This window comes from Phasianus colchicus, chromosome 9 (assembly GCF_987193195.1).
Source record: "Phasianus colchicus chromosome 9, bPhaCol1.hap1.1, whole genome shotgun sequence".
NCBI lineage: Eukaryota > Metazoa > Chordata > Aves > Galliformes > Phasianidae > Phasianus > Phasianus colchicus.
Genome location: NC_143444.1, coordinates 30234086 through 30257712, shown reverse-complemented (window position 1 = coordinate 30257712; position 23627 = coordinate 30234086). Strand labels below are relative to the sequence as shown.

Genomic DNA, 23627 nt, shown 5'->3' with positions numbered 1-23627 from the left:
GAGTTTTTTTTCTGTTGAGCATCTCCTCGTGCTATGGTGCTCATTAATTGTCTGCTGACCCTGTAATGGCTGCCAAACACTGTGGTGTGGCAGAGCACTGCAGTAGTTGTACCTGGATGAAGCCGGGTTGTTGGGCAGCACAGGGATTGCTGTTAGTGCTGCTGAAGTGACTCAGAGGTTTCTCCACAGCCTGATGTGCATGGCTGGCTTTACTGGCTGCCTGTTGTGCCCGTTTGGCTTCAGAAGAGCAGAGTTCAGGTTTGGATCAGTTTTTTTCCCGTGTTTGTGGGCCTTTAGTGTGGGCAGATGATGCTACTGAAGGACAGTATTGCATAGCTGAACACTGCTATGAGGAGGAGCAATGTTATCAGAAATGATAATTAGTTTGGGAATGAAAGGGTGTGGATTCTTGGACATGACGTGATCTGACCACATCTGCTTTCAGTGCTCCATTTTCTTCATGTAAAATAAAGGTGCTGACATTTATGTATCTTTGTAAAGCATTACCAGCTTTATGGGCATTATGAGAGCTAATTGAAGCTTTGTCTTGGATTTATTGGATGTCACGCTTTTGTTCTTTGTGTTCAGAGATAGTATCTAATTATTAAATAGGAGAATATAGGTTCCTTTATATATTTCCATTGTTTATTTTAGCATCGCTTAAAAGAAGAAGAAAAGATAATTTATGCAAATGAATGGAAAACACTGCAAGGGAGAACCTGACAATAAAAATGTAGGATAGAAAAGGGCGGTTTGAAGTGTTCAGAGCCAAGTAATTTTATCACCAAAATTACTAAAATGAAAAGGAAAATGAGCCAAGTCTTAATGCTCTCTCAAAGCTGATTAAGGCTTAATAGTGAGTCCCATTATATGGATTTCCTGGAGGTTGTGCCCTGCCTGCCTGGATGGTCTGTCCTCATCAGCCAGGGGAGGATGGGAGAGGCATCCACATCCTCTTCCCCTCCTCCTCCCATCAGGGGCTGCTCACGTTTGACTTTGCTCTAGTGAGCAGCTCGGAGTGTTATGTACCAGTTATAAAATCAGTAGAGCCCTGCTGCAGAGATCAAGCTTTTCATACATGAAGTTGGTGAGTCTGGGAGTCACTGAGTGGTCAGCGAGTCTCATTTGTCTGCAATAATTTAAACAGTTTATATGTTGGCAGAGATAACTGATCTTAGCAAAATGCTGTTATATTGAGTAAATTCCCTTACTTAACAGAAGCATTCCTGACAGGCCTGCTAATAAATAGTCAGCATCTAAAAATGCAATTACATCCAGGAATAAAACACAGAAGCAAACTGATGTTCTGTGGAAATGCTGATAATACCCTCCATCGCAAAAGCATTCTTAATATCAGATTCAAATTACAAAGGAATTTTTTCCTATCCCTGTTGGTCTGCTTGCAGAGCCCTTCCCACAGGAGCTGTCATGGTCCCAGCAGAGGGCTGAAGGCTGCTGCTTCGCGGTGCTGAGTTATGTGCTTAATCCGTGCTGTGGATGAGTGGCCCACTGGTAATTGAGATGTGACAGAGCCAGGTGCTCCCCATGCAGAAGCACATGCATGCTCATGGCTGCAGCTTGGTTTGTGCAGTGCCTTTGCAAACCCTGAGGATCAGAAGGGATCCTTCTCTGCTGCTCTGATGTATTGTTTCTGCCAAAAGTGGGAAGCTGTGATTTTTCTGGTCAGACTACTTGATTTTTTAATCTCTTTAACAGTAGAGAGCTTTGATGTTTTCTTTGTCTCGGTTTCGGCACTCTCGGTTTCAGTGTGGTTAATCAGAGGGTCTTCATCTCTTCAGATCACTCTCAGCTCAGCACCCGCGTTTCCTTTATCAAAGTCTTTCTGGTTTTGAAGTTTCTTGTGGTGAAATTACATGACTCTGAGTCATCAAAGAGGATTCTTCTTACTCATCCTTGGAGGCACAACTTGTAGCTTCCTGCATTTCCTAAGAAATTACTTTAATATTCTCAGATAACGAATTAGTTTCTGATAAATAATTCCATACCCACGTGGCTCCTTGCATTAATGGCCAGTTATAACAGCAAATAACCCAGTTTTATTTGTACAGAAAACCTCCCATGGCTTCGTGACTGGGTGTTACGTGCTGTACATGTGCATGGATCTTGACGTGCAGTGGGTGCTTCTTAGAATATGTGAGCCTTGGAATTTGGATTTGATGACTGTTCCTGGAGTAAGCACTAAGGTGAAATAAAATAGCTGAACGCTGAGTCCTTTCTGTGGCCCACCAGATGTGCTGACTCCTGCAGCTCTCTGCAATGCCAGCGTCCCTGTGAGTGTGGCTGCCATGAGGACAGGCCATCTGCCTTCCTGCTGCTGGGAGGGACCTGCCAGGGTGCCCTGCAGACCCAGAGATAGCTGAGAGAAGGCTGGGGCTCAGCTTTGAAATGCTAATCTGTTTCTTCTGTCCTTCCAAGATGTAGCCTAGGGAGGCAGTGGGTGGGAAGTTGGTATTAATTTAGAATTTGAAGCTTTAGCACAATCTGTTACACTTCTGGCACATTAGGAACTGTTTAATATTTAAGGCGGTATTGAAGTTAAGATGGAACTTTGTCCTACTTTCAAAATTGGCAAGAAATACCACCCTGATTTTGAAAAAGTGCCTCGCTGCCAATTAAAAATAACAATCGGGATCCTCCCTCATCCTCCTGATGAAGAGCTCTGCAAGGTTATTTTTTCAAGGTCCCTATTGTGGCTGCACAGGGAGGTTTACTCCCACACGGGAGACACAACCCTGCAGTCTTTGTCATTGTGATTTTTACAAGGCCCAGAGTTGTACTGTGATCCTCAACAACAAATGCAAAGAGCAAGTCTTTCCCTTTGGGAATTAAGCATCTTCTTTTAGATAACATAAACATTTAAAAAGCTGCTGTGATCCCTCATGGGAATCAGCATCTTGAGACGTGGGGGAGGAGGAAATGAGAAGGAAATGGTGATTTTCATGGCTGTGCTGATGTATGCTAGCAGGAAGTCATGCAGAATCCTAGCTTGGATCTGTGTTGCTTAGGGCACGTGTCCCTCAAGAGTACTTGTGGTGCTCTGTACTGTGTGTGAGCTAGGCACAAACTTTCAGATAGATCTAGAAATATCCCAAATATCCCCTCTGCACAGCTGCTTGTGAAGGGAGAGGACAGATTAAAGTCCCATAGGCAAAAGTTGGAATGCCTGTGGATGTCAGGGCACGTAGCAGTGACGTACACTGGGTGTTCTCTGTGTTCAAAGTCAGTGTCTGTGAGATGGAGATAATAATTGTCCCTTTTCCTGCCCTCTTTGCTGCTGTGATCCCTTACTGGGCTTCTGCACACTGCCCAGAACAACAGACCTTTATATTTTAGATACTAGTTTAGATTAATGAATTGCTTCATTAGGGAAGCAAACTGGGGCAGGAGGTTGTTCAGACAAGGGTGCATAATGATGAGTAATGAATGGGATCCTAATTAAATCCGTCTTTGGTCATTTCTTAAGCCTGATGAAAAAGTGGATCTATGGAGAGCATACCACTGCCTGTTCATGGCTGTGATAGCGAGGCATCCCTGCTGTCCCTGGAATTGCCTTGTCCTGCACATTTCTGATTGCCCTCATCTCTCCATATGCACCAGCTGCTGCTGACCCCATCCCTGCCAATTGTACAGGGCCAACACCACGGTGTGTCTCTGCCCTTTGCTTTCTAGTTTTGCTTCCTTGATGGGGTAGAACAGGCTGTGGGCGTTGCAGCGTGGTGCCCTGTGTGCAGCATTCCTCCTGTGTCAGCCCTTTGCCCCATGGGTGAGCTGCTTGGCTGAAGTAAGAGAGAGCTTTTGCTGTCTCCACAAGGTTATACCTTGTCCTTCAGCTGAGGTTCATGCCCCTGTTGCCAGATTTGAGCAGATGCTTCTTCTGTAACTGATGATGATGATACAGGTGCTCAGAAAAGGAAATAAATAGGAGGGAGAGACATTTTGGCTAGTGGTGCACTAAAACTACAGCAAAATACTGTGTTTACTGTCTAGAAAAGGACAAAGTCGATAAGAAACGAAAGTTTATTTTCAGGCTTTTAAGAGGATATAACAGTGAAGAATAACACAGCCTTAAAGAAGAAAGCTTGACTGTCCCTGTTTCAGGAGAGTTATAAACCAGTGAAATAGGGTTTTGTAATGCAACGTCTGAGAGCCATAACTGCAGCAGCACAGATGCACCTATGGAATACACGTGTTAAACAGTTTGTATAAGCCAAATCAATGAGGATGGCATCTTGGTTAAGCTGACTGAGTGTGGATCCATGGTCAGATTAAGGATGCATGCAGAATCATGACTTGCAAGTAGTGTTTGATTTAGGGTGAGTGGGTTGTTTAAAAAATGGGTGTCCTGTTGGATTTGCTCTGTACTATCAGTTCATTGATGTGTTGTACCTGGTGGTTATGTTGGTAAGGGAGCAGGCTGTGCCCCACTTACTCCTGCTGAGGATCCTCTTTCTCCCTGTTAATTTCTGTCACCTCAGAAGAGCCTTTCCTTAGTGAGGTGGCAGTGTCAGGCCCTAGGATCAAGACTGAGCAAAAACTGTGTTGAGGAATTACCTGAAAGACTGTCCAAAAACTGATCTTCAATTACAGGTTGTACAAAATTGACAGGTTTATTCTGTAAGAGCAGTAATCACGATGCTGAGAGTAGGCTTTCCTTCTTGTACATTCACTGTTAGTTTAAACCATCCCCTAGTCCTAGCTGGGGACATGATCAGAGCCTCTGCACACCTTCAGTTTCTGGAGGGCCTTACTAATGACTATGAAGATGCCTCGTCAGCAATTCTTTAAGGGCAAAACTCCAGTGTTTCCTTCCTGGGTTTCATTAGTGGGTTGGTAGGAGGACTGTACATTTGCAGATATTTGACTGAGATTGTCTCCATGCAGCTGGAAGCCCAAAGATGAAAAACAATCTCCATACGTGGAGGAAGCACCTCTCCTGCTTCCTAGGAGCTGTCAGCACAAGTGGAAAAGGCATTTCCTGGCAGCAGTGGGAAGGCTGCGTGCCTCTGGCAGGATGCTGCTCTCTCTGACCCATCAGCACACAGTGCTGTGGAAGAGAACAGCGTTACAACTCTTCAGATGTTCCCACATTTCTGCAGCAGAGATTTCTAAACCTCCCCACGTGCAGCTGACAGTGGGACGTGCTGTTGTTGTGATGATCTGGAGATCAGCTGTACGTCAGGATGATGCACGAGGTTAAGGACCAAAGTCCTGCCAACTAAGAAGTGCCACAGTCCTCATAGGCTGTGGCAGTCGGCTGCTGAGCTCCTTGTTTTTCTGGATGCTGTGTGGAGGCAGGCAGGGGCTGGGGATGAGATAAAACAGGTTCTGCTCCTCTGTCAGCAGCAAGGCCAGGGTGGTGAGATTGGATAACCTGCTCTTCATCTGAACTCGTCCAATTCTTTCAGAGCACACTAGATCTGATGGATTTGTTGGAAAATTTCAGGTGGCTGAGGCTTTGGCCAGGTTGCAGATACAAAAATAGTCCCTTGTGTGCTGGTTTTGTTCTTGGTCTCATCTGGTGCTCCGGAGGAATGTGGGAGTGTGAAGCTGGAGGGGAGAGGTGGCTGAGCTCAAAGGCTGTGATGCCATTTGGGTTCACTTACCTTTTGGTGTACCTCTTCCTTCCTGTTTCCTCCTCCTCTTTCATCACTTCTGTCCCCACAAATATCTAAGGCTTAAAATAATGTGCTTGCCTTTTATCTGCCAATAGTCTGATGTGAAGTAGTTCCTCTTCGTAGCCATGAATTTATGTTTGGCCTGTTTACTCAGGTGCTAGACAGTATTTCTGGCTGCACAGATGGCGAGTCTAATACAGGCTTCTGGGTTTGACTTTTATGTTTGTTTACATCTTCATGGTACAATAGTTATCTGAAGAGACAAACTGGAAAATTGGGAAGCGTTAACCTTGGGCCAAATGCTGAGGTGTGTGAAGGGCTCCGAGGTGCCCAGAGCACAGATGGGGCCTGGGCTGCACAGCCCCACAGCACTGCTGTCCTGGGGGTGTGTTGGCTGCTAGGGTCTTCTTTTATCAAACACATCATCGTGCTGTGGTTGGGCAAGTGAGATTTGAGATGTGAAGTGCTGTGGGGTGGGAATGGTGGTGTGGCTGTGGCAGGCCCTGCTCAGACCCTTGTGCCCCCATTTGCTTTAATACAGCAGCTCTCCTGAAAAAAGCCTGGACTTCTAGCAGTTCCTCAACAGTGCACTGTGACGCTGTGCTGTGAGTTTTGTCAGTCCTCCAGTGCCAAGCACAGCCTGTCTATCTACATATAAAGAACAGATAGTGTGAGGTGGTGACATGCTGGCTGCTGTGTGGGAAAGAGCAGTGACACATTCTTGCTGTGAGTTTTGCTGTGGCAAAAAACAGTTAACACTTCTGTTTTTTCAAAAGTTCTGCTAATCCCACAGCTCCACTTCATTTCCAAGTGAAGGATTAGAAGGTGAAAAAATCATAGAATCATAAAATGGCCTGGGTTGAAAAGGATGCTCATCCACTTCCAACCCCCTGCTATGAGCAGGGTCGCCAACCAGCAGACCAGGCTGCCCAGAGCCACATCCAGCCTGGCCTTGGATGCCTGCAGGGATGAGGCATCCACAAAAAGGTCCCAGGATTGGAGTTAAATACATGAAATTAATTTCTGCTTTTTTCGTAAGTTGCAAAGCTTAATACTGAGTTTCTGGAGACATGTGTTGTTCTGTTTTTTTTTTTGCGTGGTTCAGATTCTCAGCTGGCATGAAGTCATCTGGTTTAACTCACCTGGCTTTACTGGCGTCGTGCCGTCTTCCTGCTGAAGGTTTGGCCTTCTGTGTTTGAAGAAAATCGCAGTATTCATTGAGGTTGGCTGTGGCAAGAGTGATTCTTTCAGTACTGCTGTGCCAGCCAAGTCTTTGCCTTGAATAAAAAGTCCATTTATTTCAGAACTTTTTGGCAGCCCAAGTTTAAAAAGTAGACTTTTTCAGTAGGGGTAACAAGGTTTTAGAGAAACATGCTTAAAATTTGAGTACTGAGCGTTCTTATTAAAATAACCTCCAATAAAAGATAATTTCTTGGTCCCACAGAAGTCATCTGGGTGACTGGAAAGAGCAGCAGGAGAAAAACTGCTGAATTTTAATGTGCTTTTCTGAGTCATATGAAGCTTCACTGGGATGTGCTGGGGAATTCTAGGAAACGTGTCAGTTGCTGCAGAAGTGGGTTCCTCAAAATGTATTTTTAATGTTTCATTTTCTTAATGCCTGTTTATGTGCAGCCTCATAGAATGGTGATCTCGTATCAGAATATATATGTACTTATGTAATATGCATATGTTAAAATACACAGTTATGCAATGTCTGGCTTATGCATTTAAAAGGAAGGGCTGTTTTAGCTCACTTCTTTGCAAACTTCTTTGCATTATGGTGGGAACAGTGCTTCCAGTGAAAGCTACTGCTCCTCTGCATGGGAGGCTGTTCAGTCATTCCTTGTGCTTCATGGGAAAGCTCTGTGCCCTCAAAAGATGCTTTTTAAGGATCCGTATTGCTTGGAGCTGAGTTGCTTCGGGTGTAAGCTGGGTAATCTGGGCCCCAAAGGTCCCCAGTATCAGGAGAAGAGAGAGTTCAGTGTGCAGAGAAATGTTGTGTTTTGTGTTCCCTGGAAAAGTCACTTAATTTGAAATAGCTTTAGTCTTCAGGGTTCTGTGACTTCATGTGCTGCTGGTAAATCATCCCATGCTTTGAATTCTTGTCCGCAGGCTGTGCTGAAGTGTGAGAGGGTTTGGTTTTTTTTGCATTTTCAATCAGAATGAAGGTCCCTTTTGTGATCAGACCAGCAACTGAAAAAAAAAAAAAATCCAAAGTCATTTACATGGCAAGTAAAATGTAATACGTGGTTTAGAAGCAAACTGATGGATTTCTTGAAAACGGAGGGAGATCCATTGGGGTTTTCTATTTGCTTTTTTGGGATGATGATGGTAGTAGAAATATCCAAAGAACTATTAGATAAAAGATAAGACATGAAAAATAGCTTTATGATATCTGTTTACTGGGGCTAATACCACTAGGGTTAATTACAGGCTGATGTCAGATCAAATTTCCACAACAAGGCAGAAGGGCTGGTATAGAAAACAAAGCAGTACACACATGGTTTGTTTCCTTGTTCTAAGACCCTTCCTTTGCTTGCCTTTTCACAGGTGCCGCTTACAGAAGCAGTGGACCCGGTTGATTTGGAGGACTACCTTATCACACACCCCATTGCAGTCGAGTCTGGCCCCTTGAGAGACTTGCTTGAGTTTCCTCCCGATGACATTGAGGTTGTGTACACCCCCCGAGAATGTCGGACGCTTGTGTCAGCTGTTCCTGAAGAGAGGTAGGAGGAGGCAGGGGAGCACCTTGCCCAAGGGAGTCAGTTGTTCTGCATTTGAAAATCTGCAAGGGTGAAGCCTGGAATTCTTGTCTGTAATGTGCCTGAAGTGAAAGTCTGCATGTCTACCACTTTAAAGATGTTGTTCTTTATTCTTTTAACAGTGAGATGGACCCTCATGTGAGGGACTGTGTGAGAAGTTACACGGAAGACTGGGCAATTGTGAACAGAAAGTGAGTTCCCTGTGACGTTTGTCAGCTTGATTTCATATTTCAGTTTTTTTCAGGGTGACTAGCTGGTATGAGGAAGCTCAAAAATGGTTTTCCTGGCTACTGCTTTCATGTGCCTTGGCTTTTAGTTGCCTCGCCTAGCTGAACCGATGCTTTTTGTTTTGAAAATTAGATCTCGTAGACATCAAAACCCCTTAGGGCTTTTTTGAAAATCTAGGCCATTTTCATCAGCTGCAACTCCTTTAAAATATTGGGGAATGTAAAATTACTTTAGGGATTTAAACTTACTGTCAGCATTTGCTTTCTTTCATACATTTTTAGTCCTTCCTAGAAGATGTAAGGTTTACATGTGCAGATGCAAGAACCTTAAGGTGCAACATTCTGCAATATTTGTTCACAAAGAAACTTTGGGAAAGAGCACAGTTTAAACAAATGCCTGATAGTGTTTGAACTGTTACAGCCTTTACCTAGTGAACTAACTGTTTAGAGAACATGCACTAATTTATACTGGAAAGTTTCTAAGTAGCTTTACTTTGAACATACTCTCTCAGATGATTGAAGGTCTGATGACTTCAAAAGCTATTGTCGAGGAGTAAGTGATCCATGTGATGTGCATCACCTTAAAATGACTTGACTACAGCTACAGCTCTGCCCTTGTGCTAGTTGCTACAATTCACTGGTTTAATGTTGTCCAGAGCACTGCTCCAGAGGATGCTGAAGATATGCTTTGCAGTGCTAAGATGACCTAATAAAAATGTGGTTTGTAACCTCTTAGCGAAAAGAAAAAGTAAAAAAAAAAAAAAAAAAGGAAACTTGAGAGAGGATGTTTTATTAACTCCTAGCCATTGTGGGCAGAGCCAGGACTGCACAATAGGCTTGGGTAGTGTGACCCACTCAGCAAGCATACCTCACAGCTTCTGAATGACTTTTAGTGGAATCTCTAACACCTGGCTGTGTTTCCTACACTGGATTAGTTGGAAACAGTAAAGCTTTCTGTCCTGTGCAGATGTGGTCAGTGCCAGGGAAGGCATGCAGCTAAAGGCATTGGAGTTGTCTGAGTGGGATGAGGTTGTGCTGAGTGATTGTTGAGCTGCAGCCCAGGCCTTGCTCCTTTGGAAGAGGAGAGGCACTTCCATAAGCATCCTTATCAGTTTTTGCTGTGATAAAATCATAGCAGTGCACTGCATAGAAGTGAAAAGGTTCCTGTTGTAGCAGAGCAGGAGCCCAAAAGCACGACTGGAAAGAATTGAATTGTTTTTCAAGTAAGCTCATCTTGTCTACCAGATCAGGAATCTGTTACTGGATGATGGTAGCTGGTTTCTCTTGGTCTTTCTTACTGGATGGTTACAAGTGCTTGGCCAGATTTGGGGGCACAACATCCTGATCATCGTGCTTCAGAAGAGCTTGACTCCTGCTGTGCTATTCTTCTTTCTCCTTCATTCCAGGGGAAATAGTCTTTATTTCAATCTTTCTCTATGGTTCTTCATAACCAAAATATATTTGGGGACGGTGAAATCTGTCCATTAAGTGAATAGTTTAATGGTGTTTATAATGAATATATGCCTTTGCTTTCCTCTTCTTTCACCTTCCATTCATTATTCACTGCTAGCACATCTATGTGCCTGCCATGTCTGTTTATCTTTCCGTGGTAATTGTAGAAGCAAGGCAGGATATAAACGATTGTAGGTGCAACCCCTGCACTACTTTGGAAACTGACTTATTTTGGCTTAAGTCAAATGGACTGAGCTTGTGTTGTAAAGAGGCTGTGGCTCAGGCCATATGTATGTGTGAATACAGACACAGTGCCATTTGGTATCCTAAAATTTGTTAGTCAAAGAGATGTGATCTTGTCAGCAACAGCAGACAGATTGTTTACTAGCAAGTGCTCTTGAGCTCTGGAATGCTCTGGAGGACCCAGTTCTGTTTATAAAGATGCTCTGGGAAGATGCTCATTTTAGTTGGAGTCAGAAACTCGGATGTTTTCCAGCATACTCAGAACCTCAGTGCTTCATGCAGTCCAGCCTAGTGTTGGTGCTTTGGTTTGCATGGTGTTAATGTTGTCTGCTCCCAGCCAGTTCCTGCTCCTACAGAATCACTGGCCTTCCATCTCCTCCTTATTGTCCTGTCTTAAGCTTGGCATCACAATTGCTCATTTTATGATGCCCTTAATTGGGCATTGATAATAATTCCTTGGACATCACCCAGCATTGCTTTAGAGTTGAACAAAGTCACACTGTAGTACAAGAATACTGGTTGTTGGATTATTACACAGCTACAGTGGAGAGTGACTGGGAACACTGTTTGCAGAGAGCAATTCATGCTTTGAGATGACCCACACTGCTAACACTGCGTTTGTTCTGTAATTCTGCTTCTGGGTTTGGGATCAAAAATAATGCTAAAAATGCACTTGAAATGCTTTGTTTTCAGGTATCACAAACTGGGGACTGGATTTAATCCCAACACTTTAGACAAACAGAAGGAGAGGCAAAAGGGGCTCCCCAAACAGGTCTTTGAGTCTGATGAAGCTCCAGATGGCAACAGTTACCACGATGAACAAGTAACGTACCTTTCAAACCTTGCTACCTAAAACCTAATTTACAGTTGCATTTTAAAAGTGCAATCCCTTTCCCACTGTAAATTGCTTTTAATTTGTTGAATCTCAGGATGACCTTAAACGGCGCTCAATGTCAATTGATGATACTCCCCGGGGCAGCTGGGCTTGCAGTATTTTTGATCTGAAGAACTCCCTTCCAGATGCCCTTCTCCCAAACCTACTGGACCGAACCCCCAATGAAGAGATCGACCACCACAATGAAGATCAGAGGAAGTCCAATAGGCATAAGGAGCTTTTTGCACTACACCCGGCTCCAGATGAGGTATTTTTATATGTATGTGGGTGAGATCAAAAAAGTGGAGGATATAGTGAATGTGAAATCTGTCAGCCTGCCAATGATTTAAAGAGTCAAGATCATCTCTGTTAAATTTCCATGAGAACCTCAGCTGTTTTGCAGGAGTTGAGAGTTTTTCAGTATGTTACATACATGCTGCTTCCTGAAGATTTATTTTCTCTTATGGATATCTGTAATGTAGAAACATTAGAGGGATTTAATTTAGTCTATTAGTGGCTGCTGCTGAATACATCACGTTGGTAGACCTTGGATTAGATTGATGCTAGTGGTATTAGTGGTTTGTAGAAGTGGTTTGTCTCTAAACTGCTGTTTCTGTGACACATTTCAGGAGGAGCCTATAGAACGACTTAGCATTCCTGAAGTACCCAAAGAGCACTTTGGTCAAAGACTCCTGGTGAAGTGTTTGTCTCTTAAGTAAGTATCACTCCAACAACCAGCTACATTATAGAAGTTGAGAATTTAAGTCTGTTACATCCAGATGCTTCTGGGATAACTCTGCCATCTTGATTAATATCCTTAAACATTGTAACTTTGATTTGGTCCTGGGTTTAAAGGTTAATTCTGTAAAGTGCAACATACACAGTAATGTGCATCAGATGATTTTATCTGTGAGGCTTCCTTTATATTGGCCTAACATAGAAGGTTTTCACTCTACCTGGCTTTTTTTGCATTCTTTTTCAGCCAATCTGTAGTTATACCTGTCCCATATTGCTAGCATACATCTTGGCTGTGCTTGTGTAGGACCAATTGGCCAGCCATTGGTATTCAGCTCTGTAACAAGGATATGTAAGTGGGGCAAGAAAAACAAATTAAAAGTGCTTGAGCCTTAAAACATAGGATTAACACTTTGCAGTGTTAGAAAATCAAAGATTTGTCGAAGTTTAGGCTCAACAACCTTGACTGTGTCCCTTTAAGAGTGAAGACTTTATATACTTAGCAAGCATTAACTGAAGGAATAGAAACCTGTTAAACAAGTTTAATGAAGTGGAGCTCCTGAATGTAGGGTTACCTGCAGCTGGTTCATTGCCTATAACTCTTCTCTAATAACACAAGGTAAAATTTTACTGTTATTCCCTTGGAGAAATAAAGTACAAAACTGATTTTCCACACTGCTGTATTCATCTTCTGTGTCCTCAGTTAGGTCAACCCTTCTTATTAGAGAGCTCCAGTTAGACTACATTGCAGCTCATAACTGAGATATATGTGTGGGACATATCTCCTGCTTGTAGAGTAATGCAGGACCTAATATAGCCATAGAGATGAACTGATTTTGCAGCCTTTTATGAACTGGAACAACATAATATGCAGTAGCAGTGGAGCTTCCTCTCCAAAGGATGGTGTCTGTAGCACAAATAAGTTAAATTCTGGGAATTTATGATTTCTGCTATTCGAGCTGACTCTAAATTTATATCTGATCTGCCAAAATGCATGCTTGTTTGTGTACCACAGTAATCTCTGAAACTTTATTTGTCATTTTACTAGCTAGCATCCAAGGTTGTGCTGTCTTAATGACACAAGAAATATGTAGTCTCTTCCCCAGGGAATTTCTCAGTCTAATGAGAAATGTGGGTAAAAGAGAAAGATTACTTTTCAGTGTAAGATTACCTAAGCAGGCTTCTTTTCAAGTTAATCTCACTTTTGTTGTAGAACTAGAGAAAATACCTGTTTGATGATGTAGTCCTGTATGTTGTTCTGCCTGATGGCAGAAAAAGTTCCAGCCTGAAGAGCTCTGAACATGAGGTGCTGGAAGATGCTGCTGTGAATTCAACATTAGTTGCATGGGTTGACTGCAGGCATAATTGCATTTCAGTCTGTACTCAGTTTTGTATAGGAGCGAGGACAGGTGAGGAGTGGGGGGGGAAAGGGGAGTGAGATCTCCTTTTTCAACACAGGAAGCCCTTAGGTTGGCTCTGCTGCTCCTGATTTCTTAACTAACAGTGCTTGGTGGTCGCTTTACCCAGGCAGGATTTGGGAATTGTGTAGATTGTTGTTCTTTGTTACAAAATGCAAGTCATTTGATTCTATATGTTTCTTTCTTTCAAGATTTGAGATAGAAATTGAGCCCATTTTTGCAAGTTTGGCATTATATGATGTTAAAGAAAAGAAAAAGGTATGTTTTTTATTACTTTACATTTCAGTCCAGGTGTTACAGATTGTGTTATAAAACAGAGGGGTTTCTCTCTGAAAACAGACACTTCAGGAGGACAGGGAGATACAAATGGTTGAAAGAGCCATGGAGGCATTTCATCATGAACTTCCTTACATGTTCTTCTTCTGCTTGGTAAAGCAGTTGAAGTATAACTACTTTTCTAAAAATATTATTTAATATGTGAGTGCCTGAAATCAGTATATATATTTTTTCCAATCTTGGCTTTCAAAAGTCTTTTCCCCGGAGAGAATTTAATCTCAATAAAAGGTTTCAGTTATTTAAGTTTTTATGACTTTCTTTTTCTCTTCTTTGTGATTCAGCACGTTGTGTGTCCAAGTAACATTCTAATAATGCACAAGAAAGTTATACGTGCTAAAATTGAAACAAAACTCAGCAGTCTTCAATATCTGAGCTCTAGGGGATACAAAATTCATTTATTCCCTATTTATGTTCTATCTTTAATATTTAAAGAGTCTCTTAGTTTTCCTAATTCAAGATATTAGCAATAGCAGAGAGAAAAATGTTAAAAATATGCATTTTGACATTTATCTCTTTGAGACTTGAATTTAATGCATTGAGTTTTAAGTTGTGTAGATGAGAACATGTGGAATATTATGTGAACTTTGTTTAATATTTAAATCACATTTCATAAGCCAATTTTATCATTTCATTACTCCATTTTTTCCTTCTCTTAGTCAGTTCTTTAGTGACCTCTGGTGTTGATAACCAGCTCACATTCCTTTTGGCCTTGAATGAAGCCTTGATGCTGTAGAGGATTTGGTGTTTCAGTGTGAAAATCTCACTGTCTCCTCCAGGATGATCTCCTCCAGCAGATCATTTTCTATTTTAATATTTTGATACTTCAATTCAGGCAGCAGTTGTTTCCTAATCCAGTGATTGGAACTGCATATCTTACAGGAGGAAGACAAAATTTTATATTAATTTGCTCCTCTTCTTTTTTCTTTTCCTACTGTCCCGCTCTTATGTCATACTTTTCTTTTTAAGCATGGATTAGAAACGAGATGCTGTTGGTGTTTTTTTTTTTTTCACTTGTGTCTTGAAATTACCATTGATGTTGGTGAGGATTTCACAGAAAATAGAAAGAACTGATGCTGACTCTATCTGACTTCTTCCTCAGATTTCAGAAAATTTCTACTTTGATTTAAACTCCGAACAAATGAAGGGAATGCTCCGTCCACACGTCCCCCCTGCTGCTATATCCACGCTGGCCAGGTCTGCCATCTTTTCAATCACCTATCCCTCTCAAGATGTGTTTCTGGTAATAAAGGTAAGAAATGCTTGAGAAATTTTAATTACTATTGTCACTTCTGTTTATGTTAAAGTAAAACCAAGTGTGGGTCACTCCCCAACTTGTTACTTACGCTTGCAAAGCAGTGTTTTATTCTCAGAAGTATAAACATTGGAACAACAAGTTTTTGTTTTCTTTCAAATCTTCTCACTTAGCACATTGAGTTCCTTTACAACAGCAGCAGTTCAGTAGAGGAATACATTATTATAATTGAAAAAGTGCAGAAAGTGCATAGCTTTGCTTGATACAGAGCAGCTTTCTGGAATCTGACCTTGGTTTTCGGGTGACATGACATGCAGACTTCTTAAAATGATGGAGAAATGAATCATTTAAAAATATATCTCAATCAGAATCTCCTTTGAAAAACGTATATGCCCTTAAGTCAGATTTTGAAGTATCTTTACAGATTTGAATTGCTAGGAGAGTGTGATCCATAACTGAGATTAAATACCACATTGGTCACTCCTGGAATAAAGTATACAAAGATTGAAGTTTTCTCTTTTTTTCATTTGTTTGAAAGAGCACAGAAATGTTACGAGGTCAGACTGGCATTTGAATTTGTCTCTGCATAAATATTATCCTACTCTAAACAGGATTTTGATGCATACTTTCAGTTCACAGACAGTGGATACTTCGCTTTCTAGCAGCGTTTTTTGATGACGTTGTTGACTGTAGTTTGTACAAGTTCTTCTTGAACTGCATCTTACAAAAGTGTAAGCTTTTGAAGGTGAATTAAGGCTTTCTAGCATGACAAAATTCCCAGATGAGAAAAAAAGCTTTCGGTGTTTCAGGGAATAATTTGATTTCCATTTTTTTTTGTCTCTAAATTCCTTCTAAAAATCATGTCTTACACACATGATTTTCTGATTTTCACAAGATAGGAGGTTGAGATGACCCTGTGTTTCTGAAATAGAGATCTGTCCAAAAGAGCTTGTGACTGCACATTAGTGCTTGTAAAACCAGTGATCCAAGAGGAGCTGGTAGTGATTAGTTAAGTGATTTTTTGATTTGATGATGAAAAGGATAAAGTCAAGGATAAAGAAGGCAGATGCATGGTGTGCTTTACCAGGTGAATTTTTGCATGGGACTTCTTGTTATTCACTGTAAATCCTCCTTTTATACAGCTATTATTGCTGGCATAAACTCATCAGAGAATGTAAGATATGAAAGGAAGTAGACTTGTTCTTTATATTGTGTGGCTTTTTGTGCCTGTACTGATTGATGAGTGCAAATGGCACTTCTTGAGTGTGGGAGAACATTATGGAAGCTGTAGTCTAACATGTGCACAGTAGCAAGCTTGGAATGCAGTGCCAGGATGCTTCTAAAAAGAAACAGTCTGATGCTTGTGCTAGGGAAGGTATTTCTATCAAAACCTGGGTTTCTTGCTAAGTGAGCTTCAAAAGAAAATATGTACTCTTTGGCTACTATAATTCATTATTTGATTTGAAAACACATTGATTTAGAATAGTGTGTCTTAACACAATGCATCTTAACACAGTAGAAGTGACCTTCTTGTGATGCTGCAGTAGTTCCTTAGCAAGGAAACCCGAAATAAGAACAGTCTTCTGTGAATGATGATGGTGATGACAATGCAGACCTTAAAAATGAGTTTAAAGTGGCACTAGAACATACTAAACTGAAGTGAATTGGTATATGTTCCCCCTGAACCTGTATTTTACTCTTTATTTAATTATAGCTGGAAATCTGGGAACTTAATGGCTCTAACAGATTGAGTGCAGTGGTTGTTCCTGACACACAAAGGAAAATCAAGCTTCAATTCTTCTGAAAGAATGTTTTTGTTTCCTCGTGTTTGTTTAATTTAACAATCCTTGCTGGATACATGTCCTTATAATGGTTCATTTTCCCTTCTCAGCTTGAAAAAGTATTACAGCAGGGAGATATTGGGGAATGTGCTGAGCCTTACATGATTTTTAAAGAATCTGATGCAGCAAAGGTAACATTTTCTTAAATGCTTTGATTAAATTTGGCTATGAGCGTTTTAAGGTATTTTGTTGTTAACAAATTGCACACTGTCACATTGTTTTCTTTCACCTTGATCTCAACGGTCATTGATGTTGCTCCTGTTATTAAAAAGATCCATTTTTAATTAAGAAACTTGCCAAATTCTGAGAGGCAGAGAAGAGTCAAAGACCTTTGAATCTTGATGCCACACTAGGAAAGAATAGTTAAAGGTCATCAGTTTTTGTAGGTGACAGAGGAGATGTGTGGTTACCGTCAAGCTCAGTCATCTGTAATTCTGTGTCCCAAAGGATCAGCTCTGTGCTTTTAGCATGATCAAATGGAGGCAGGTTTAGATGTGAATGTGCAGAAAGATTTCAACTTGTCTGCTGCTGATCTCTATCATAGTACGTCTCCCTTGCTCTAGAAGGGCTATAAACTGATAAAATACATTAACAGGAGATTCTCCATCAAGTCTGGTTTTGAATTGCAGCGCAGTTCTGATTGTTTTTCCACTATTTTCTCTTGATTTTTCTTTTTGCTAATATTCTAAAGGTCCGTACTGAACAGCAGGAAAAAGCTTTTGTTCTTACACATAGTGAGGGTAGATAAGAAAATGTGTATTTTAGTATTCTATTTTTTTCATTAACCTTCAGCAGTTTGGGCATTGTCTTCTAAAGTGCAGTGGATAGGGGCAAGCACTGAAACACTAAAAAAGCTGTGCCTTCCTAAAGCTCTAACGTGTCTTTAGCTGAAGAAGCTATGTCTCTGCACCACACTGTGAAAAACAACTATCTTTCACCTGAGGTATTCAGCAAACAGAAGTAAAAACCTCTCAGTTTCCTGTGTTTGACAAGTTGCAATGTGCCTACGTGAAATGTAGGCTTTGGATTTACAGGGAATGTAGGTGAAAAGGTGATGTTGTAAGGTCTCCTTTGCAGCGAGGTGCATGAGCACGTGCTGAACTACAGGAGTGCAAGTAGCACAGCTTAGTGTTGTTATTGAGCTTCTGTCAATGGATTTTTTTTAACGAATTGAAGCAAAAAGTTGCTGCTTAAAATGCAGAATTGTGGCAGTCATTTTATATCCCCTCTTTCTTAGTGGCATGAATACGGTACTGCTTGGTTGAGGAATATTCTCTGCTTCCCATTTGGCTCCAGGTGATCTGGGCACCTGCTGTGTGAATCTCGTTAAGAGAGGTCATTTCAGATTTCACAGAGTAAAAGTTGGTTTTTGTTGGAAGGGTGGTGGGCCAGATGAGCTCGTAGGGATTGTGCAGGCTATGGAGGAAGCTGAAGAGCACACAGTCAGCTGCTCTGGCTGTCAGGTTGTCCTCTACCTGGTGCTGTTGGTTGGATTGCAGTTCTGTGAAGCAGAAGCCTGCATAATGCATAGTGATGCCATTATTATGTAGTGATTTTGTGAAATGAACCTTTGTTTCTGTAGCTCCCTTTTTAACACTGTTGTGTTTAATCTTTTCTCCGCAGAATAAGGAAAAGCTGGAAAAACTGAAATGTCAGGCAGAACAGTTTTGCCAAAGACTAGGCAAATACCGAATGCCTTTTGCATGGACAGCCATTCATTTAATGAACATTGTGAGCAGCGCTGGAAGTTTGGAAAGAGATTCCACAGAAGTAGAAGTTGGCACAGGAGGTAAAGTGTATGGCATCTGTCTGAGTGAGTGTGGACAAATCCAGAGTGTCAGGAAGTCTTGATTTGCATCCTGTATCTGCCATTGCTCCTTTAATCCTATTTCTCCCCCTGCCCTAGGCCTTCCGATAGTCTCAGGTCATGGTTGAAATGAGACTGAAAAGTCCATGATAACAAATGGATTTATCTTTCAAGGATTTTACAAGCAAACCATCTGTTATATTATTTAAAACCAGGCTTCTAAGTGTGAGAGTGTTACAGGCTGATGAACATTTTCCAAAGGAGTGGATTAATCTTTGCAAACCACACAGCTCATCTGAAACTGCTCTTCAGCATCCCCAAAACTGCCAACTTCATCATCTTTCAGAGCAAGGGAAACACATAAATCTCCACACAATAAAGACTTTTATAATAGCAGTAAGGCACTGGGGTGAGGTTGCTGTGAGAGGAGCAGAAGTAGTTGGCTGTGCTTCATAGCCTCCTGATGCCTCAGGAGTGTGATTGTCTTAGCATAACCACCTCTTCTATCACGCTTATTGCATAATTTCCAAAGGCGGCTGCTATCTTCTTGTGTAGAAAACCCTGCTTGGAACAAAGGTAGGCTCTTCGACAGTTGTTTTTTTCTTTTTTTTTTTAAATTACTCTCCTTTTCTATTTTATTTTTTGAAGAACGCAAAGGCTCATGGTCAGAGAGAAGGAATTCCAGTATCGTTGGGAGGCGTTCGTTAGAGAGAACCACAAGCGGTGACGAGGCTTGCAATTTGACCAGTTTTAGACCAGCTACTCTGACAGTGACAAACTTCTTTAAGCAGGTATTGTATGAAAGCTATCTAAGTAAAAAGTTGCTTCTTGGACAGAGTGATTGAATCATGAGAAATCAGCTTGGATCTGAATAAATTCTTTGTGATACTTTCAGTATGTAATGTCTGTTCCCTCATCACGGGATATCTTTGAACAACACACTGTGAGTTTATTAGATTGTGTGCTCATCCTGCCACCAGCAGGTCTGCAGTTGAAAGGTGGATTCTTTCAGGAAGGGTACTGTGAGTAATTTACATTACAGAACTTGAAACTATTTGCTGTTTTTGCTTGAAGAATGAACCATCATTATGACACAGTGATTTAACCATTCTAATAGAAATGGTCCAGAAGAATGACCAGAATAATGTTGGTTTGTTTTGCTCCAGGTTGTTCTACTGTGTGCTGAAAAAATTACTGTTTGGCCTTTTGCTAAACATATTTAGCAAAATGTTCTTAGAAGCAAATGCACAAAAGTTGAGGATAACTTTTTGGGTTAGTATGTCACAAAAAGTGTTCCAGGTAGTCCTAGTCCAAGAGTTGCATAGCCTCTGTCCTGATGCTTGCTAGATGCTGTTGGTTTTATTAGATGACAGAGAATCTTTTCCAGCCCCATCGGAGGGCTCAGAAACAGGTTCATGAATGTAATTTGCAGTTGGCACATCCAGTGATGCCCAGAAAACCAGAACATTTCTCATGCTTCTTTGCTGGTTGGCAGTTCTTCTTAACTAGAGCTTGAGATTTTCCTGAAAAGCAGTAGAAAATATGATTAAACAGAATAAAATCTGTAGTGAAGCTTAGAAAATGGTTTCAGTTCATTAATTTTCTCTAAGGTTTGCTTAATGCCACATCTGGTTAAGGAAAATTATTATTTGAATGTCACCTTCGTGTATAAAATGGATTTAATAGTGTACAACCAGATATTTTTTGGACTGATTCCTTGATCATTGGGATTACAAAGATGTGGTTCTATATATTGGAAGCTGATTAAGCTCTCTTTTTTTTTCTGACTGTTTTGGTTGTGTGCCAGTTTCGCTGTGGGTAGCCAGTCACATTCTGCTCTTAAATTCAGTAACATAAAGAAGGAGAAATGTAATCCAGGGCATGAAGTTATACTGGTGAAAAACATGTAAATGAACGGCCTCTTTTGCTCAGTGCTTTCATGAAACTCAGCATAACTGAAATTGGATTCTGCAAATGGTATCTTTAGAACCTCAGTGACACAGAACAGCAGAGGAAATTCCTTTCAGAAGGATGTCAAATTCTAGTTCTGTCTTGTATCCTTTAATCCCTTCAAGTACAATTAACCAAATACCACTGAGCACTTTCTCTTTCCATTTGGTTTTTTCTTCTTAATGTGTTTTATTGCCTTTATTATCAGATGTCTTCTACTTTTGGAGAGTTGGAAGGTAGTGAAGTGACATTTTCTGTAATGTTATAACAAAATTTTGAACTACTAGAATCCTGACACAGGGAAGATTGACAACAAAGTCCTTTCACTTCCCATCCTTTCTTGACAATGCTTTTGTCAGGTATGACTCTTAGGCTCATACTGAAGGAAGAGCAGAGGAAAAGGAAGGAGGATCACTATCGAAATGATGGATATTTTTTCAAGCTATTATACTTGCTAAAAAATGGATATTTTAGGGAAATCTTCTAACAACCATTCTCAGTTTTAAAAAAGATAATATTGATGAGGAGACAAAAGGTTTTCAATGAAAAGTTCCTGCAGCTGTCATGGTGATTAATAAGATGAAAAGAAAGGAAAAGGGATGAAGAAATTAGCAGTAATTCAGCATGCTAATGTAGCACCTCATTCTGGCAAGGTACATTCTGATGTCAGAGGTAAGAGGCTAGTGTGCATTTGATGGTATATTCATATTTCCATAGTCCTTAAGAGTTGTGTACATCATCTCTTTGACAGGAGGGTGATCGCCTGAGTGATGAAGATTTGTACAAGTTCCTGGCTGACATGAGACGGCCGTCATCGGTGTTACGGAGATTGAGACCTATCACAGGTATTGAACAAGACCTTTCTGGCTTGTGCTCACTAAGCATGTTGGTTAGTCCTTCCCAATTCCTACCCAGTTCTTAAAAGCAAGCATGCGAAAGAAGCCCTAGGAGATTGTCAGCAATAATTCTTGGTGGGCCAACAGCATTTTTGTCTGACAGTGTTTTCACTGATGTATGAGCACGTGCAGCATTTGCCACACTGAGAGTAGCATCTGTGAGCAGAGGACACAAAACCCCAAAGCCCTAAATCCCGTAAGGACTGAAGAGCTTCTCTTTTTCTGAATAAAACACCACTCACCAACTGGGAGGTGTGTGTTGGCTTCCAGTTGGTCAGTAGGAACAGACTCCACCTCTATTTGAGAAAGAAAAATAGAAATGCTAGCATGCCAGCATTGAAACATCACCAGTCCTTGACCTATGCTATTCCTGACAATATTTACTTAACCCGTTCTTAAAAATCTCCTGAGACAGCAGTTCTGCTGCTTCCTTAGATCTTATCTCCCAGCACTCACCGGACCCTGTGGTGAGGTTAGGTATTAAGAAAACTTTCCAAAATTATCTTTTTGAAATGTAATCTGACTATGCTATGTCATGCCCTCGGGGCAATTATCACAACCTTTCAAATACTTTGAATGCTGTTATTAGTTCATTATTATTATCTTACTTGCCTCCATTTTGCAGCCATTGAGGCTTTTTTCAACCATTTCTCAAGGACTGTGATTTTAAAATTGCTTATGCATCTATCCATGGTTTTCTTTAAGTCTGGTGCTCTGAACAGAGTGCACTCCTCCTTCTCAGACTTCATCTGTCCACAGCAGATGAATTTGTCTCCAGTGTCTTTAAAGTCAGAGGAGTTGTACTCAGTGATCCTTGCAGGTCACTTCCAACTCGGAAGATTCTGTCATTCCCTAATGGTTATAACTTTCTTTGGGACACTGCCTTATTGTCAGTGTTGTCACCCAACACTTTTCTACAGAACTGACCTATGCCAATTATTGGTTTTTTTATTTTTTTTGATCTATATGTTTAGTTTCTCTTTCTTTGCCCTTCACTCTTTATTGTGTTTCCCCTTCACCATTTGATGCCATTTTTCCACCTCTCCTGTCTTCCAGATGTTCAAAATCATTCCAACCTTGGTGACATCTGCACATAACGTGTATTGTTGGTACTGCCTGCTGACTTGTTAAGGAGCATATTCAATAATCTTGTTGCAGATTGGCTTTCAGCAACTCCTGATACATCCTTTCAGTTTGATAGGCAAGATTCCCAAGATTTAGTGCTAGTTGGGCTTCATAGTAGCATTATTTAGACTTCCATCAGCTATGAGAACAGCATCTGGGATTTAAGATACCTCTTTTCTGTTGGTTCTTACCATGCAGTACTTGGATTGTCCTAGATACCAGTTTGATTCACTATTACATGTTGTTTTCTTAAATCCACATAAGCTGTAATCTGTTTACTTATGAAATCTGGGTATTAACCATAGAGAAAGAAAGCGTGACTATGCTTTTTGATATACATTTAACTTCTATTTATTATAATTAAATCATTTTCTTCTTACAGCTCAATTAAAGATAGACATATCTCCAGCTCCAGAGAATCCCCATTACTGTCTAACTCCAGAGTTGCTGCAAGTGAAACTTTACCCAGACAGCAGAGTTAGACCTACAAGAGAAATCCTGGAGTTTCCTGCCAGGGATGTCTACGTTCCAAATACCACATACAGGTTAGTTTTGAAATACGTCTCACATTTCAAGGCCTGAGATTGGCAGGTCCAGAGATTCTTACTTTATCAGCTGGTTTGTTGCAAAACTTGCTGCATCAGTTGGTGTGCTGTGCCAGAGACACAGAAAGGGGCCAGACTGACACAGCAGAAAATACAGAGATGTGCAGGGATTAACATAGTTGCGTAAAACTTGGCTTTGGGCAGGAAGGTGGCACAGCTTTCTTAGTTTCTCAAAATACAAAGTCAAATTTAGTGGAGTTCTTTTCACATTTATGCAGGTTTTTTTCATGTTGTCTGTGTGCTACAGGCAACGTTGTCTAATTGGTTTTACTGCTTTCTGTTATTTTCTGCGGATTATTTTTTTTTATTTACAGTGGAGGTTAAAAAATGAGGAAAATGAATAATCCATTCATATTTCCATTTTGATTTAAAAGCAGTTTCCTTTTTTACAAGGCTTTAAAGAAATAAAGATCTGGAAGATTATTTTTGAGCATTTTCAGAAAACGATAACCTTCCTATAGCCATATG

The 23627-nt window shown here is 40.9% G+C and overlaps 1 protein-coding gene across 9 annotated transcripts in view; it reads left to right on the top strand.

The window, feature by feature from the left end:
* The window catches only part of DOCK7 (dedicator of cytokinesis 7), a 91500-nt gene that overhangs the window by 11550 nt on the left and 56323 nt on the right, over positions 1–23627 (top strand). For all 9 annotated transcript variants that reach the window (XM_031603646.2, XM_031603620.2, XM_031603604.2 and 6 more), the window contains exons 3-14: positions 8187–8362; positions 8521–8589; positions 11014–11143; positions 11250–11462; positions 11824–11909; positions 13539–13605; positions 14783–14932; positions 16827–16907; positions 18400–18565; positions 19232–19374; positions 21285–21378; positions 22937–23099. In XM_031603646.2, the coding sequence (XP_031459506.1) occupies positions 8187–8362; positions 8521–8589; positions 11014–11143; positions 11250–11462; positions 11824–11909; positions 13539–13605; positions 14783–14932; positions 16827–16907; positions 18400–18565; positions 19232–19374; positions 21285–21378; positions 22937–23099 (1538 nt within the window). The remainder of the gene's footprint in view (positions 1–8186; positions 8363–8520; positions 8590–11013; positions 11144–11249; positions 11463–11823; positions 11910–13538; positions 13606–14782; positions 14933–16826; positions 16908–18399; positions 18566–19231; positions 19375–21284; positions 21379–22936; positions 23100–23627) is intronic.